The sequence below is a fragment of the Quercus robur genome, chromosome 4 (assembly GCF_932294415.1).
Source record: "Quercus robur chromosome 4, dhQueRobu3.1, whole genome shotgun sequence".
Classification (NCBI taxonomy): domain Eukaryota; kingdom Viridiplantae; phylum Streptophyta; class Magnoliopsida; order Fagales; family Fagaceae; genus Quercus; species Quercus robur.
The window spans coordinates 62,622,969-62,640,347 of NC_065537.1; the positions used below are offsets into that span (position 1 = coordinate 62,622,969).

The 17,379-nt window shown below is 42.0% G+C and overlaps 2 protein-coding genes and 1 long non-coding RNA gene across 4 annotated transcripts; all 3 read right to left on the reverse strand.

Moving 5' to 3' along the window:
• Positions 1 to 1,217: 1,217 nt before the first annotated feature.
• On the reverse strand, positions 1,218 to 4,846 carry LOC126724515 (uncharacterized). 2 transcript variants are annotated; one of them, XR_007655014.1, is made up of 7 exons: positions 4,633 to 4,846; positions 3,666 to 3,750; positions 2,550 to 2,603; positions 2,369 to 2,459; positions 1,987 to 2,085; positions 1,577 to 1,858; positions 1,218 to 1,470 (listed from the first exon to the last, which is right to left on the reverse strand). It is a non-coding gene; the product is annotated as an uncharacterized LOC126724515 (long non-coding RNA). The 2 variants fall into 2 exon arrangements; XR_007655015.1 differs by lacking the exons at positions 1,218 to 1,470; positions 1,577 to 1,858; positions 1,987 to 2,085 and adding an exon at positions 2,092 to 2,286 and having other exon boundaries at positions 4,633 to 4,844.
• A 617-nt stretch (positions 4,847 to 5,463) lies between these two features.
• On the reverse strand, positions 5,464 to 5,961 carry LOC126722362 (uncharacterized). Its single transcript, XM_050425527.1, has one exon. The coding sequence runs from the start codon at positions 5,959 to 5,961 to the stop codon at positions 5,464 to 5,466; it is 498 nt and encodes a 165-aa protein (XP_050281484.1).
• Positions 5,962 to 10,118: 4,157 nt separating this feature from the next.
• On the reverse strand, positions 10,119 to 10,772 carry LOC126722363 (uncharacterized). The gene has a single exon (XM_050425529.1). It carries the CDS (start codon positions 10,659 to 10,661, stop codon positions 10,119 to 10,121), a length of 543 nt encoding a protein of 180 aa, XP_050281486.1. The 5' UTR covers positions 10,662 to 10,772.
• Between the last annotated feature and the right edge of the window lie 6,607 nt (positions 10,773 to 17,379).

Consider the following 17,379-nt stretch of genomic DNA (forward strand, 5'->3'; position numbering starts at 1 on the left):
CACTATGAAATTCTACCAGAATTCAAATATCACTTAGTTTAAATAGAAGTAATAAAACTAAGCCCAAAAAGTATCATTGTGGAAAATTCTTTTTAACAAATATATTCAAGCAATCAAAATCAAGCAAATCCATCTTAGAATTACAATTTCAGGCACAATTACACAGACCCACTATGAAGACATACGCTTTTATCAAACCATTTGATTAACAAAATTGCATACAAAAGTAAAGCCAATAAAAAACACCAATAAAGGAAAACCTGAGAAAAACCGAGAGAGAACGGTCTGATACCCATAGTCATGCCCTTGCAAGACTTGGGTCTATGTTTGAGAAAGGGTAGAGGGTAGAGGTTTTACGCTTAACGATGGACTGAAAGGGAAAAACATAAGAAGACAATTTCACCGGCAGCAGTTTCGCTGTGTGACAGCGGCAGGCTAGTGGAGACAATCCTATATCCTATCTCTATTCACAGAGTTTCTTCTCGCAGAGGAAAAATGGGCAAAGGCAAAACTGAAGTGAAATTGAGAATATATAAAGAGACAGCTAAAGAACTTACCCACTGAAACGCTATGTGTGTATTTGTTTTTCATTTTAGGGAGTAAAATTTTGGTCAATGTGTCTGGAGGGTGAGGCTAAAAATATAAAATATTTGATTTTGGTTATTTGTTGGTTGGTTTTCAAAAAAAAAAAAAATCTTATTTGTTAATTTGTCACGAATTTAAAGAAGTGTTTTTCTTTTTTTAATTTCTGTAACTACTATTTAAGAGTGAAACATTTCACCTAAACCACTAAACGAAAACGCACAATATTTTGGTGTTTTAAAATGTAAACGTGGCATTAATTTGTGTAGTCACGTGACGCAATGAGACACGGTCAACAAAAAGTCAAACATTTCGGCTATTAGTTATTACTAGTCGTTAACTCGTGCGATACACGGGAAAGTTTTGCAAAAAAAAAAATATATATATATATATTATATTATGATACATATTTAAATTATATGCAATTACAATAATCTCATTTCTCATGTTCAAACCCATGCAATAATAAAAACACTAAATAAGAAATGTTATATTAAAAAAAATGACAAAAACCATAAAACCAAAACCAAAAAAACAAACTCACTTTTAAGGAAGTCAACTCTTTGAAGAATTGGAACAATTAGGACATATGGCATATGAAGAAACTTTCACTTAGTCAAACTATTGAATTCCATTAAGCAAAAACATATTAAGCAAAGAAGTTAACACTACCAAAACCCAAAATCCAAACCCACTTTTGAGATCTTAATTGGGCAATGAAGACGCTTTCCGCATTTAATGTTACAAAGATTGCATCTTAATTTATTGAGCTTCCTTTGCTTCAAGAAAACAGGAAGGTTTGCAACGGTCATGAATATCAGTTACTAAATTTCGGTGCATATCAGTCCGTAGGAAAGTTGTCATAACAATCATTGCCATTATTGTAAGCTAAAAGAAGAAAACAAAAGAAAAGGTTTATATTACTCATATTTGGGTATAATGAAATTTGATAAAGAAAAGAAAGTTTTAAAAAATACTATAAAGCTCATCTTACTTGAATGAACTTGAAGATGTAGACAAACGAATTCCTATTCATGAGCAAGAATTCTCTTGACAAGCAAGCTTTCACCAGTTCTGCCTTTTTGACACCACACTTTCTTGTTGTCAAAGCAGCCGGATGGCTTTTAGCCTTGTCCAACAGAGTTGCAAGTTCATCTCCGAGTTTCCGTCCCACATGGAAAGATTGGAATGCCTCAGCAAATTTCTTGACTATTACAAAATTGTAGGGCTCGTCTTTTTGTGCCCAGTACTGCTCCTTATCTTTCCTTGAAGTCACCTATAAATTGGTTATATATGAATCCAAATATGAGATTCTACTTGTAATGCTTACCTCTTTAGAAGATAATAATACTATTAGCATATATGAGACCCAAAAAAAAAAAAAAAACCATTATTCAAACTCACTTCTTGCAGGAAGTCTGCCACCCCTTTCCTCTCAGGACATTTAAAGCCCATTGATTCAAAAAATTCAAGCACTTGTTCACTAGAACCCTGGTATACAATCTGGCCATCAGAGATGAGAATAATGTCTCAAAAAGATTATAAGTCTCTGGTGCTGGCTGGAGGAGGGAGATGACAGCAGTTCCATTGAAAATGTGAACATATTGCTTGATTGAATTCACAATCTAAAAGTTGTTGAGCTATCCAAACCAGTAGATATTTCATCCATGAATAACACTTTAGATGGTCCAACCAACATCTAACCTATAATTTTAGTATTAGATATTATTGATATAGATGTAGAGAGAAAATGATTCTGTATATATGAACTGCAATTTGACTGTACCAGTTGTAACTCGTTTCCTTTGCCCTCCAGATTTTCCCCTTAACATTTGATTCCCAACTAAGGTATCTGCACAGACGTCCAATCCCAAAACCTGAAAACAACGTGGAAAATGAATAAAAGTGAACTATAATGATAATTTCTAAACAATTTTATAATCAATTCAACAATTTGCTGTTATTACCTTTAGAATGTAATCTGTCACCACATTCACCTCCCACCATTCTGTTGCCACTGCCTAGATTAGCAGAAGCAAATAAATAGAATGACATATAATGACAATACATATTTTAAGGAAGCTGTGAAAACCAGGATAGAAAAGATTGGTTTTGCATAAATCCCAAAAGCAACAAAACTGCTGCAAACCAACTAAGCCAATAACAAAAGCAAATCTTGAAACAGAGTCCATTACATAACCAAAAAACCAAAAATTAAACACATAATAGAACTAACAACACAAATATACATCAAAATTAAATCTCACATCAGACATTCACATTTTAAATTGCTACCCTACCCATTTACGAATTATTTTATTAAAACAATTATAGTATATATTTAACTTGATGCACTAAATCCAAAAACTTCATATAATCCCTTCCTTCGGTATAAAAATTCAACCATTCAAATATCTTAGTTGACTAAAAGGAAAGAAATCGTATTTGTAAGGAACCCATTTATTGTGTAGGAGAAGATGAAGAGTTTATTGCAATGCAACACCATTTCAATCTCTTCTACCAAAACAAATAATCCTAAAAAAAATTATGTTTTGTCTAGAATTGGTTTAATCTACTTCTTTTTCTTATGTTTTGTCTAGAATTAGTTTTCTTTTTGAATATTTGGGTTAATCTCCATATTTGTAACCAAATTATTCATTTCCGTAAAAATTTGATTTTAATCAGCTATAGTATAAATACTTAGATTTTTAACGACATGATTTTTTTTTTTTTGGGGGATATAATGAGAAGATTATATATCAAATTCCAAAGGAATTTCATTGAACATAATTCATGTAACACCAAAAGAACATATAATTTTAGATTTTAAAAAATTTTATAAGAAAATTTTCTATTATAACCAAATTAATAAATTCCATTAAAAATTTAACTTTTTTACAACCATGGTATAGCTACTCAGATATCACAACATGAGGATGGAAAAAAAAAAGTTGAATGAAAAGATCTCATGTCAAATTTAAAATGAATTTCATCAGACATGTGTCATGCAACACCAAAAGAAGACCTAAAAAATAAGTTAATTCAAAGCAACCCAAAAAGATGATTCAAGGAAAAACACTTACCGTTTCATCCCTTCAAGCAATCCAGTTCCCAACAAATAGACCCATGAGTACAGTATGTTGACCAACAACTTTGATGACCCTGAAACTGAAATTTTGCATTTTGATTGAACAATGAGAAAAACAGTATCCACGTCTATGATTAAAAACACAGAAAGATATAACTTTTCGAAACAAACTGTGTCGGTCCTATTTTTCCTACTGTTGGTGTACAGTTGCACCATTCCGTTGGGTATTTATTAGTATTTGCAGCACTTATCAATTAACCACGCAAGACAATTCAAACTATTCAAGCGTGAAGTGCTAAAAGTGCAAGCCAGAGGTATTTTTATATATCTAAAAATTTGCAACTCAATATTCAAAGTTATATTGAATTGAGTACGCTCCGGACTGATTATCAATGTAAAAAGAAAAAAGAATAAACTATTATAGTTTTCAATTTTCAGTTTTTAATTTATATTCTTTTTTTCTATTATATTGCCAATTCCTTCTGTATTCATGCAAGCAATATAACAACCCAAAAAGATAGCAAGAAAAAGTAATATGCAATTCAAACTATTCCGAACTAAATATTTTATATGTTTTACAATTCACATCCAGAATTCTAAGTAATTATCATGAAAAAAAAAAAAAAAAAGAACTTTATAAACTCATTTTCACAATTCCATAAATTTCATCCTTGCTTTTACACGCACACACATATATAGAAAATCTAATAATACTTCTATGTTTTTTTATGGTACAATTCTCACTATGATCATGACCATCAATTTCAAAGGGTTTTAGTCTCTACCACACTGCCACAATTCTATTTAGGTTTTTACCATATCTTAACGGTAGTGCCCTCAGATTTCTCATTCTTTCCCAGGATCCAAAACCCTTTTTTCCCTTCTCTTTTCCCTCAATTTCTCACCAAACAAATACAATCATAAGAAAATTGCAAAATAAAAATAAAAAGTTTTGGACTTACGGTGAACCTTTGGACTTGGTTTGGAACTTTGCTGGTCAAAAATTGTGAAGTCTTGCTACAAGTGCTTTTGCAGATAGGACAAAATTTATATGGAGGGAAATACAGAGAAAGGGTGAGAGAGAGGAAGAAGAGCGTATAGAGAGATAGAAAAAATGTTTTTTTTGGGAAGGAATTTGATACTTGAAAAATTTATAACTACCCATGTAAGACTCTTTTATATCTATGACGGTTTGGTTTTTTAAATAAACTGAATCAAGCCACCAACTATAACAAAAATTGTACTGAAACGGTTCAGTTATTTAAAAGACATCTCGTTTTTTTTTTTTTTTTTAATTTTATTTAATTTTATTTTTTTTAAATGGTAGTGTTTATTGATTGAGAAGGTGTTAACTGAAAAATGAAAAGATACAATTATTCGGTATTTTTTAACAATAATAAGTAGTTACCCATTGGAACTAAATAAGCAAACCACCGAAAAAACACAATTGTTTAATGTTTTAAACTGAATGTGTCAACAATTTATGTAGCCATGTAGAGGAATGAGAAGTGGTCAACGAAAAGTCAAACGTTTCGGCTATTAATTATTATATAGATATATAGATATAGATAATTAAATTTTAGTTTTATCTGATTTGAATTAATAAGATGATGAACTTTTTTAAGTGAAAAATCCATAAAAGTTACAATTACTTAAACATGGAGGGAAAAGTAAAACACGTTGAAAAAGCTGATCAGACAGGCCCCAACATGCATGTATATAGCTAGAGCAGCTGTACCTCGACAGGTTATCATAATAACAAAGAAAGTGGCAAATGATAGAAGATTTCTTAACTAGTTGGAACTCAAACTTCTATACTTTTTGAATATTTGAATCAAACATCGTAAAGCAAAAGGCCCAAGAGAAGCTATCAAGATGTACCGAAATCTAAAAGATTCATCAGGCGTGACAGCAAATACCGCAGATGCATATGTAACAAGCATTGAAGCTGTGGCAAACCATACTTCTAAATGGAAAGGGAACCTATATGTGAGGGACATAATGACAAGAACCGATGTTGAAAGAGCCAAGGTGTTAGAAAACAAGAAAACATAGTAGGCTTGTTTTTGAGACGCATAAATTGCTCTTCCTGCTTTGTGTCCATTTGGACCATATTTTTCATCTTGCCAAACCCCTCCAGGGGGGTTAACCCCAGCTTGAAAGGTCACTGCAGTAATGAGTGTGACAACTACTAAGAGAACGTTTCGCGCATCGTTTGGCGAGTCCCTTCCTTCCTCATATTGGAAATATCTGAACCAGCTCTTTGGAGTTGGAAGAGGAGGGCTAGCCATTTTCCTCAACCAATAACAATGTGCCAATATTCCAATGCTTGTGTCAAGGATTGAAAGAGAGTATATATATATATAGAGAGAGAGAGAGAGAGCAACTAGTAATATTTTTATACGCCCTTTGTTGTTATGATAAGTGTTATCTGTCTGTATATATAATTTCCAGTTGTGACTATTTCAAAATGTATGTCCATTAAAGTAATTTTATTTAAGGTTCAAGGAATATTTCTTTCTAATACCTTACATTTACTAGTTCAAAGTGAGGAAACTGGGAGTTAAGTCTTTAGTTATCCAGTGAAGTCAATTTTACACAACTAGGAAAAAGGGGCGAAAAGAGTTTGCTTTTGTTGAATATGATTTTGTGGCCAAAGAAAAATACAGAAAGTAAAAGTCAAATTTAGGTTTGGGGAGCCTATGCCAATCATGGTCAATTTGTTTAGTCCTCCCTTAAAATTCAAAGCCTACTATTATTTTTAATTGGGAAAAGGTAATAGGTGCCCTAATTAAGGATATTGAGATATAGAAAATATTTTTAAAAATATTTTATGAGAGAAAAAAAAAAATGTAATTGATTTTTTGAACAACTTTTTATATTTTTTATAAAAATGATAATAAAACTTTCTTTAAATGGTTTATTAACGAATATCATAAAAGTACTTATGAAGCCACATTTATTTTTAACAAATTTTTAACCATTTGTAGTTAGATTCTAAAGATGGAAAGCAAGGATTCTAATAGTGTCTCAAGATCATCGGTCTTTGACTCAGTCATCGCCATAGCTATCGTAGCTAGAGATTCTAATTGTAAGATTATGAAGGTTTGGGCTAAATTGCATGGAAAGTGCTCCCCTCTCCAAGCTTAAGCTACTGCGCTCTTGTGAGCGGTTCAAATTACTACTATCAAGTAAAATGGAGCTATGTCTTTGTTTTGAGCCCTTAATTTCCAGAGACCTCCCATCTAATTGGTCCTTAAGTAACACCATTTGTAATATTATTAGTATCTCTGAGTTTTGTCTTTGTTTTAGTTTCTATTGGGTTAAGTAGGTATGCAACTCTGTGGTTCATACCGCAGCAAAGCTTGCTATAAGCTACCTATACAGCGGTGCTTTTTATTACCGCTGCAATAGGTCTACTGCGGCACTTAAACAGTGACGCTGCTAACCGCTGCAATAGTAGCCACAAGTAAAGGTTAAAAGTGCCTTTAGCGGCGCTTTTTTGGTTTTAGCGGCGCTTTTGGAACACCGCAATAGCCCTTTTTCTTGCAGTGAATATCCCCTATTAACCCAATTCTTTTACGCAATATTTGTTTTTGTTTACAACGTATCATGCAACTTTTTTATACAAATTAGAGTTTAGGACAATGATAAGTTCTCTTAAATTATATATTATATATCCTTCTCAAAAAAAAAAATTATATATTATATACATATATATATTGTGGGGGGCACAAGAATCTACGGGCCCGGCTCGCTCACTTATAGGGAATCCACAGGCCCCCAAACTAAAGGAGGCCAGGTCCCAAGCCCGAAAGTAGTGAGCTCGATATGGCCAAAAGACACGTCCGAGGACCACTCCGTCCTCGGAAAGCCCAGGACCCCACTGACGAAAATGGGATACAGGCGAGCTTGAGAGGTCAGAAAATATCTCATGGAAATAGTCCTTAATACCCTTCCTTGACATAACACTGCCCCTAACAAAGCCGGGATCTTAGGCTTTATGGATCATCTACAGCAAATTTGGGACTAGACTGATGGGACAGATATCTGTCCCGGAAAGATCGACCCTACACGTGGACGAAGGACAACTAACGTAGGCTAGTATAAAAGAGAATGTTATGTGACCAAAGGTGGGACTCCCATCTGGCTTCTGGAGAAAGACTTGATGAAAGTGAGGGTCTGGATAAGACACGCCGGACATCACCTAAAATCCCACCGATGGGTGACCGGGAACAGCGCCCTCACGCCTCGGATCATATCCGAGGAGCCAAATCCTCCTAGATACAAGATTGAAGGGCCTGAATATCCAGCCCGAAGCTCTTCCTCATGTCGGTGTGCCTGTAGTCCGGCCCGAGATGCCGCCCCGCGACCCAACGCTGGCCTTTTGTTAAGCCCACTCTCTACAAATATCATTGTGAGGGATTTTCCTTGCGCGAGCCCAACAACGTTGATGGGCCGCTGAAGATTTTGTGTCCCTACATATATATATATACACACACATTTATTTATTTAGATATATGTTTTGAGTAATTAAGTCCCCTGGTTATTGTGTCAATACTATAACTCGGTCCATAAACAAAAATTTTTGGCTTCACCAGAGTTATAACAAAAACTCATGAACACTAACTAATATATATCAAATGTAAAGAAATTATATTTTTTTTTATTATTAGAAAAGAAGAATAAATCTAACATATGTAGTGAGGATATTAAGGGCCTATTGGGTTTGAATTTTTCAAGTGGTTTAAAAATATATATAAAAATAATTAAACTTGATTTATATCTTTCTTGGTTAACCCAAAAAACAAAAAGATAATATAATTTTTAACGTGAAAATTCCATAATATTTATAACTAAAGATACATAGAGGGAAAAAAAAAATCGAAAAAGCAAAATCAAACAGACCCATGCAAATTTGTACATAGATATAGCAGCTGTCCCACGACAGTTTTATGGCATAATAATACAGAATCGAAACATGCTAGACGTCTTCTGAACTTTATTTTTGATACAACTGATGGAAATTCAAACTTAGACGCTTCCTGAATTTTTGGGAATCTCCTCTCTACATTTTATGCAGAAATTCCCACTTCTACATTTGTCACACAGATTCTCTTGTTCTGAATTTTTGATCTCTTGTTCTTGATCTGCATGTGCTTTGAACTTGTTAGAGATATATATTGTTCATATTAGCCCAATGTAATAGGCCCAAACCTAATTCTACTTTGTGTGCAAGTCAAGTCTTCTACTTGTACTAGAAGTCTATTAGTCTAGGGTTTAGTCGCCTATATATACTCATGTTAGGGTTCATTGTAATACAGGTTATTGTACTACACTCTTATACACAATAAAGATGTAGCCCTTAAGGGATTCCTCCGTAGATGTAGGCCGTCAAGGCTGAACTACGTAATCCTCGTGTTCTTAATGTTCCTATTGTATGCCTCCCCTTCCGCATCCACTCTAGCATATACAACATGGTATAACACACATCACGATGCTAATATTTAACATGGTATCAGAGCTAAACTCCGTTCTTGGCATCAAACAAACATCTCTACACAACAAAGAAGATTCTCACGTGCACACCACCAACAGAAGTCACACATGCTTGTCTGCTGGATCTAGATTCCACGGCATCTCGCAGCCGCCACGGCTCACTGCTGTGTCCAAGATCCACAAACTCAAGCAAAGCCGTGACTTAACTTTTCAGATCTGTGCACATCAAGCCTTCGCCTATTGAAACCGACACCACAGACGTGCTCCTCGGCCTCCCGTGAGGAAAACCCAGAAATCCGGTCACCCGAAGCCCTGCCACGCGCCTCCACACGCCTCAGTTGTCTCCGGAAAATCTCCCACGCGCCGCCTCAGATTCCTGACTTCCAGATCGTGTTCTTGGTACACGCGCCGCCATGATGGCCTCCTCGTCCACCGATCTACAAAACCTAGGCACTCGACCTCCATCAGCAGCCGCAGAACTCTCACACGCGCCGCCGAATGTTCTTGACTCCTAGCTTGGATCTCAGCTACACGTGCCGCCAAGACGGCCTTGTCGTCCCCCGATCTACTTGGCCTGAAAATCTGGTGATCATACGAACTCACACGCGCCTTCCGGGTTTCTGGCTTCTCCTCCACGCGCCGGTGAACATCGCACGCTCCTGCCAGGCGCCGGAAAACTACTGCTGATGTAATCTGACGTCACCGGATGACGTCATCACTCCACGTCAGCAGCCATGCAAGCACCTCCACATCAGCCCTAGTCCACGTCAGCGACACGTCATTAGCCACGTCAGCAGTGTCGTTTCGTCAGCACCACGTCACCTAGCTGACCGTTGACCCGGACTGACCTGACCCGAACCACTCGGATCTGACCCGTGAGCACTTTGACTGTTGACTTTGACCCTGGACCAGTTGACTTTGACTTTTTGAGTCGACCTTTGACCAAAAGTCAAAATTTCCACTTGACCATATAAATCAAACCTCGTAGCACAAAAGGAAAAGCAGCTGCAGTCAGGACGTACCGAAATCCATGAGATGCATGAGGTGTGACGGCAAATATGGCCGATCCGTAAGTTACAAGCATTGAAGCTGTGGCAATAAATACTTCTAAATGGAAAGGGAAGTTATATGTGAGAGACATAATGACAAGAACCGAAGTGGAAAGTGCCACAGTGTTAAAAACCATGAAAACATAGAAGGGGTTTGTTTGAGACGCGTAAATGGCCGTCCCTGCAGCATGTATTATAGCACATGAAGGGTCAGATGGCAATCCCTGATTACTTTTTTCATCACATAAAGTCTGATTCTTTTTCATATCATCTTGCCAAACACCACCAGGAGGGTTAACCCCAGCTTGAAAAGTCACTGCTGCAATTAGAGTTGCAACTATCAACAGAATGTTTCGGACTTCGACCGTCTTGTCCGTTATTGGGTCATATTGGAAGTCTTTAAACCAGCTCCTGCTTCTCTTAAATGGAATGCAGCGATCCATTAATTTTTCTCAAGCAATAACAATGTATCGATGATTGTGTTGTGTCCTAGACTTATCTATATATAATAGAATGAAAGTTATATGCTTGTCTCTATTACTATCTGATGGTTCACAAGCAATAATAGGAGTAGGACTACAACTTTTATATGATTGATTTTTGCCACAACTCTACCATTTATAACTTGCCATATAAATAAGTTGTGACAAAATTTATTGTGTTATCATTTTCCAATAGTCCACTTATCCTTTCCTTGGGCCCAAATGTTTGGTACATTATTGGAACGCGCATACTGTAGATTGGTATACGTGATTCGCGTGGGTTGCATGTCCATCCATATCCATTCGGTGGCTTACGTGTTCAAAAACATATTACCCTACGACTCAAAAGTTTATTGCATAATGTTATTAACTATACGGTAACGTTAGAAATCTATAAAAATAAAAAGAGTTGATTTACTTTCTGTACGGCACCGAGCTCCCAAAGTCCATACTTCCCTTGGGCCCAGATCCGTCTGGGCCCCGGGCCCAAGCCCATACCGGCCCTGGATGCAGGCCCGGCGCCGAGCTTCCAAAGCCCGTACTGTCCTTGGGCCCGGACCCTTCTTGAAACTGCCTTAAGGTAAAAACAGGTTTTGAGCACAATGTTCCCGGAGTTTTTCCGGTTATTCCTTCCCGGAAGAGCGCTTGAGTCATGCCCGGGAAGGACACGATATGAACGGGGACGCGAGTTGCCGAACATAATCGGCGCAAGTGGAAACAAGTTCCAAGATCATAAATGCTGCACCGCCCTTCCACCTAAACGGCCACTTTAACCAGATGATACTGGACCCTTAGTAGCACTAACGGTGATTGTAATCATGGTCTCCCCACTAGCCTTGACTATAAATAGAAGAAAGTTGGGAGAAGAGGGGGTTCAGAAAAATGGAGAGAAAATAGTCAAGGAGAGAGCTTTTCAACTGAATGCTGCTTTGAGTCTCTCTGCCGAGAACGACCCATTGTAGGAAATCCTTAAACCCACTACAAATAAATTGTGAGCCCAAGGGATCTAAGGCCCAGAGTTCTTGTACTTGGTTCTTACAATTGGCGCCCACCGTGGGGCCATCCTACGAAGCTGTGGTTCGAGTGAGACTCAAGCAAAGAAGATGTCTGAGGAGCGTTCAAGAGGGCACGTTCCGAGCAATTCCGCAGGATCTTCCCGGGGATCGACGTGGAGGGAGAGAAGGCAGAAGCGGCTGGAGGATAGGGAGCATTCAAGAGGAGAGGAAGGGTCCGGACTGGGAGAAGGATCGGACCAAACGCACCGGACGATTTCAAACGTCTCAGCACATCGGCAACCTGATGATAGAGACCGGGAGCTGGAGCGGTTGCGCAGATTGGTAATGGACTTGGAGCTGGAGGCAAGGGGTCGGCGCCAGGAAAGGTACCACAACCCCCAACATAGGAGGAACCGTGGCGAGGAAGGTTCCAGCCGACCTGTCACGCAACAACGCCGAGACCGATCCCATTCTCAAGAGTCACGTCGTCACCCCCGGGATATTCGTCGTAGACGGGACCGTTCCCGGTCACATGGGTATGATAACCAAGGGTCAGAGTCGCCAGAGGAGCAGCAGCACCACAACGCCGCAATGGATGCCATGAGCAGGGCCTTGCGGATGGCGGCCCGGTCTCCATTCTCGGATGAGATTGAACGGGCACCCATGCCGAGCAGATTCGCGCGCCCACCATTCAATTCCTATGAGGGGAGGACAGACCCCGTGGAGCATGTCAGTCATTACATCCACATGATGTCGTTGCATGCGCACAACGACGCATTGATGTGTAAAGTATTCCCTTCCAGTCTCGGCTCTACCGCACTGAGGTGGTTCAATGGGTTGCGGAAAGGTTCTATACACAGCTTCGCCGAACTGATTCAGGAGTTCGGCAGCAGGTTCGTAACATGCAGCCGAGTGCAACAACCGGTCGACGCGTTGCTTTCCATGAAAATGAGGGTCGGGGAAACCCTTCGGAGTTATGCCAGCCGATACTGGGAACTCTACAATGAGATTGGTGGGGGAAACGAGAAGATTGCGGCTAGCACCTTCAGGATGGGGCTCCCCGAGGATTCTGAACTACGGGAGTCGTTGACAAGAAGACCCCCGGAGAACATGAGGCAACTGATGAGACGCATAGAGGAGTACAAACGCTTGGAGGATGACCGGCTGCAAAGCAGGGGGAAAGCTCCTTTTTCGGGGAGATCTCGGCAAAACATCTTGCCGCCAAAGCCGAAAAGGGACTTCAGAATGCAGGAACCAGAGGTGCAGTTCGAAGGGGTTAATGTGTTATTTAAAGAGCCCGTGCACAAGATACTGGAACGGATAAGGAACGAGCCATTCTTCAGATGGCCGAACAAAATGGGGGGCGATCCATCTCGGAGGAACCAAAGCCTGTACTGCACTTATCACAGAGACAAGGGGCACACCACCGAGCAGTGTAGGGTATTGAGAGATCATCTCGGGCAGTTAGTGAAGGCAGGGCACCTGAAAGAGTTTGTAGCAGATTCCACTGACCGGGAGACCGAGCAGGGCGTCCCACAGAGAAGGAATCCCCCTCCACCACCCCGGGGAGTGATCAACGTCATTCATGCCGCACCGAGAGGGACAGCAGCGGCGAAGATGGTGATGACAGTGGCTTGCGCGGGGGGAGAATCATCCAAGAAGCAAAAGAGAGTTGGACGACCGGACATCTCGTTCGGAGAAGATGATTTCGAAGGAACCATCCAACCTCACGACGACGCTTTGGTGGTCACAGCCCGGATAAGCGGATTCTTGGTGAAGAGGGTGATGATTGATCAGGGTAGCGGGGCTGACGTCATGTACCCGGACCTCTTCGAAGGGCTCGGGTTAAAAACCCAGGATTTGGCGACGTATAACACGCCATTGGTCTCGTTTGACGGGAGAATTGTGATTCCCGAGGGGCAAATCTCACTCCCAATGGACATGGAGGGCAAGGAAGTTGTAGTTACGTTCATAGTAGTCCGATCATTCGCACCCTACACCGCGATCCTGGGGAGGCCGTGGATTCACGCCATGGGGGCTGTTCCGTCCACCCTTCACGTAAAAGTAAAATTTCCTACTGAGTACGGGGTTGCGGAGGTAAGGGGGAGTCAGAAGGTGGCGAAGCAATGCCTCGTAGCCGCGGTCCAGTGGGAAAAGGAACAGCTCGGCCAAGCTGAGCACGCCGAGAAGGAGACAGCATAGCAATTACAGATACCCCAGGAAAAGGGGGCGGACGTTGCCGAGGAGGTGCTGAAGGTAAGAATTCTCCCAGATAGTGACAAATTCTTCCAGATAGGTACAAGCATGGGTGACCGGGAAAGGGTAGAGGTGTTGTTGTTCCTGTTGCAGAACATAGATGTCTTCGCGTGGAACCCGTATGAAGTTCCCGGCGTAGACCCCGAGTTCATTGTTCACAAACTCAATGTGGACCCATCATTTCCTCCGAAAAAGCAGAAGCCGAGAAGAGCATCAAAGGAGCACGTCGATGCAGTAAACCTGGAGGTCCAGCGACTGAAAGAAGCCGGGGTCATAAAAGAAATATTCTTCCCAAGATGGCTAGCAAACACTGTCGTAGTAAAGAAGAAGAGCGGTAAATGGAGAGTCTGTGTGGACTTCACCGATTTAAACAGAGCATGTCCCAAGGATCCGTTCCCGATGCCCAAGATTGATCAGTTGGTGGATGCCACGTACGGGCACCCGAGAATGAGTTTCCTGGACGCCTTTCAAGGGTATCACCAGATTGCCTTAGCACCCGAGGACCGAGAGAAGACAGCATTTATATCTCCGAACGCGAACTATCACTATGAGGTCATGCCGTTTGGATTGAAGAATGCCGGGGCCACCTACCAGCGTATGATGACAAGGATGTTCCGGGAAAAAATTGGCTGCACGGTTGAGGTTTATATCGACGACATGGTAGTAAAGAGCAGAAAAGAGTCGCAGCATACTGAAGACCTTCGGGGAATATTCGAGATACTACGACGACACAGGCTGCGCCTCAATGCCGAAAAGTGCACTTTCGGCGTGGGGGCTGGCAAGTTCCTGGGCTATCTGATCTCCACTCGGGGAATAGAGGCTAACCCCGATCAAATAGAGGCAATCAATCGCCTGAAACCCCCGAGCAACCCTAAGGAGGTGCAGGTGCTCATCGGGATGTTGGCCGCCCTGAACCGGTTCATCTCCAAATTTGCCGATCGCTGCCGGCCATTCTATCAACTTTTGAAGAAGTGGAAGGGGTTTCAGTGGGACGAGAGCTGCAATGAAGCTTTTCGAGAACTAAAGGAGTATTTGGCAAAGGCGCCGAGGTTGACGGCCCCAGAGCCCGAGGAGGATCTGTTTATGTACCTTGCAGTAACCAATCATGCCGTAAGCGCTGTATTACTAAGGGACCGGGGAGTGCAAATACCGGTGTATTACGTAAGCAAAACTTTGGTCGATGCCGAGACAAGGTACCTGCCGCTTGAAAAGTTGGTTTTGGCCTTGGTACACGCCACGAGGAAGTTACCACACTACTTCCAGGCACACACAGTGTTCGTCCTCACCGAGTATCCATTACAATCACTGTTGAAGAGGTCCGATTTCACAGGACGGATTGCTAAATGGGGAACTCGGTTGGGATCGTTCGACATAAGATACCGACCTAGAAGCTCGGTGAAAGGGCAGATTCTCGCTGATTTCATCGCGGAATTTACACCTAAGAACGAAGGCCAGGTAATCTGTAGGGCAGAGATTCGCCCATGGAGGTTATTTGTGGACGGCGCAGCAAACGCTATGGGGGCCGGGGCCGGTATTGTCATAATCACCCCTGAGGGTATGCGACTGGAACATTCCTTCAGATTGGGGTTCAAAGCCTCGAACAATGAAGCCGAATATGAGGCCTTGTTGGCCGGACTAAGGGCAGTATTGCATCTGGGCGCCAGGGACGTGGAAGTCTACTCGGACTCTCGGCTGGTTGTTTATCAGATCACTGGTGACTTCGAGGCTCGGGATCCCCGGATGAAAGCTTATCTGAGTACGGCAAAGCAGATTATCGGTCAGTTTGGAACGGTAAAAATATCCCAGGTAGCCCGGTCGCAAAACAAGCATGCCGACTCTCTTGCCACGTTAGCCTCATCGGCTACCGAGGACACACCAAGGCTTATCACGATTGAACTGGTAAGGGAACCAAGCATCTGTGTGAAGACTGCCCTCGACCGGGCTGGGGTAGAGGTTGCGCAAGTGGCGGTGCCCGGATCATGCTGGATGAACCCAATCATAGACTTTCTTTCCGAAGATAAAGTTCCAGAGGATGAGGCCGAGGCCAATAAGATTCGACGAATGGCTCCCAGGTATTGGTTGTCTTCGGACCGAAAGTTGTACAGAAGGTCCTTCGCTGGCCCTTACCTCTTGTGCCTGCATCCTGAAAAAATCCAGGAACTTCTAACCGAGCTGCATAAAGGAGTATGCGGCGGGCATGCCGGGGGACGATCTTTAGCACACAGAGCAATGACGCAGGGGTTTTGGTGGCCACAGATGCAGAAGGACGCCGCCGAATATGTTCGAAGTTGCGAACAATGTCAAAGGCACGCCCCAATGATCCATCAGCCTGCCGGACATCTAAACCCTGTCAGCAGTCCGTGGCCATTTGCACAATGGGGGCTCGACATCCTCGGGCCATTCCCCCGAGCAACGGGGAACCGCCGTTTCGTTCTGGTGGCCGTGGATTACTTCACAAAGTGGGCTGAAGCTGAAGCCTTAGCCAATATCCGGGATACCGACGTGAAAAAATTTGTGTGGAAAAACATAGTTACAAGGTTTGGGGTGCCGAATTCCCTAGTGACAGACAACGGGCTACAGTTCGACAGCAACGCTTTTCGGACATTTTTCAGCGAGCTCGGCATCAAGAACAAGTATTCGACCCCGGCATACCCCCAGAGCAACGGCCAAGCTGAAGCAGTGAACAAGACTATTTTGAACGGGCTCAAGAGAAGGTTGGATGGAGCGAAAGGAAGGTGGGCAGAAGAGCTACCCAGTGTTTTGTGGGCCTACCGAACGACCCCCAGGAGATCCACGGGGGAAACCCCATTTTCTCTGGCATACGGAGCAGAAGCGGTAATACCAACCGAGGTGAGCTTGTGCAGCGCGCGGGTTGCCGGGTTCGACCCCGTGCAGAACGCCGACCTTATGATGGAGCAGTTGGATTGGCTAGAAGAATGCAGGGAGGCCGCGACCGTACGTCTTGCCGAGTATCAACAGAAGCTGGCGCAAAGGTACAACCGAAATGTGAGGACCAGGGAATTCAGCGCTGGGGAATTGGTGTTAAGAAGGGTAGTAGGGAACATGCGGGACGTGGCTGCAGGGAAGCTTGCTCAGAGTTGGGAGGGACCATACAGAGTCACAGCCATCGCAGGGGCAGGAGCTTACTACTTGGAGGACCTGGACGAGAGGCCGCTCCCCCGACCATGGAACGCCAACAACCTGAAGAAATTCTACGCGTAACCCTCGATGTAAGTCAAAACTTGTATTCTGTGAAGACTAAGAGTATGATGAACCTTTTTGTCATTGCTGTTTTTGAACCAGTAGCCGCGCATTAAGAGAATCGCCGAGCATGTGAAAACCGAACAAGATCCTAAGGACAGAAACCTGACACTCGGCTCGATCAATATCGCCGAGCAGGTGAAAACCTTACAAACAAAATCCTAAGG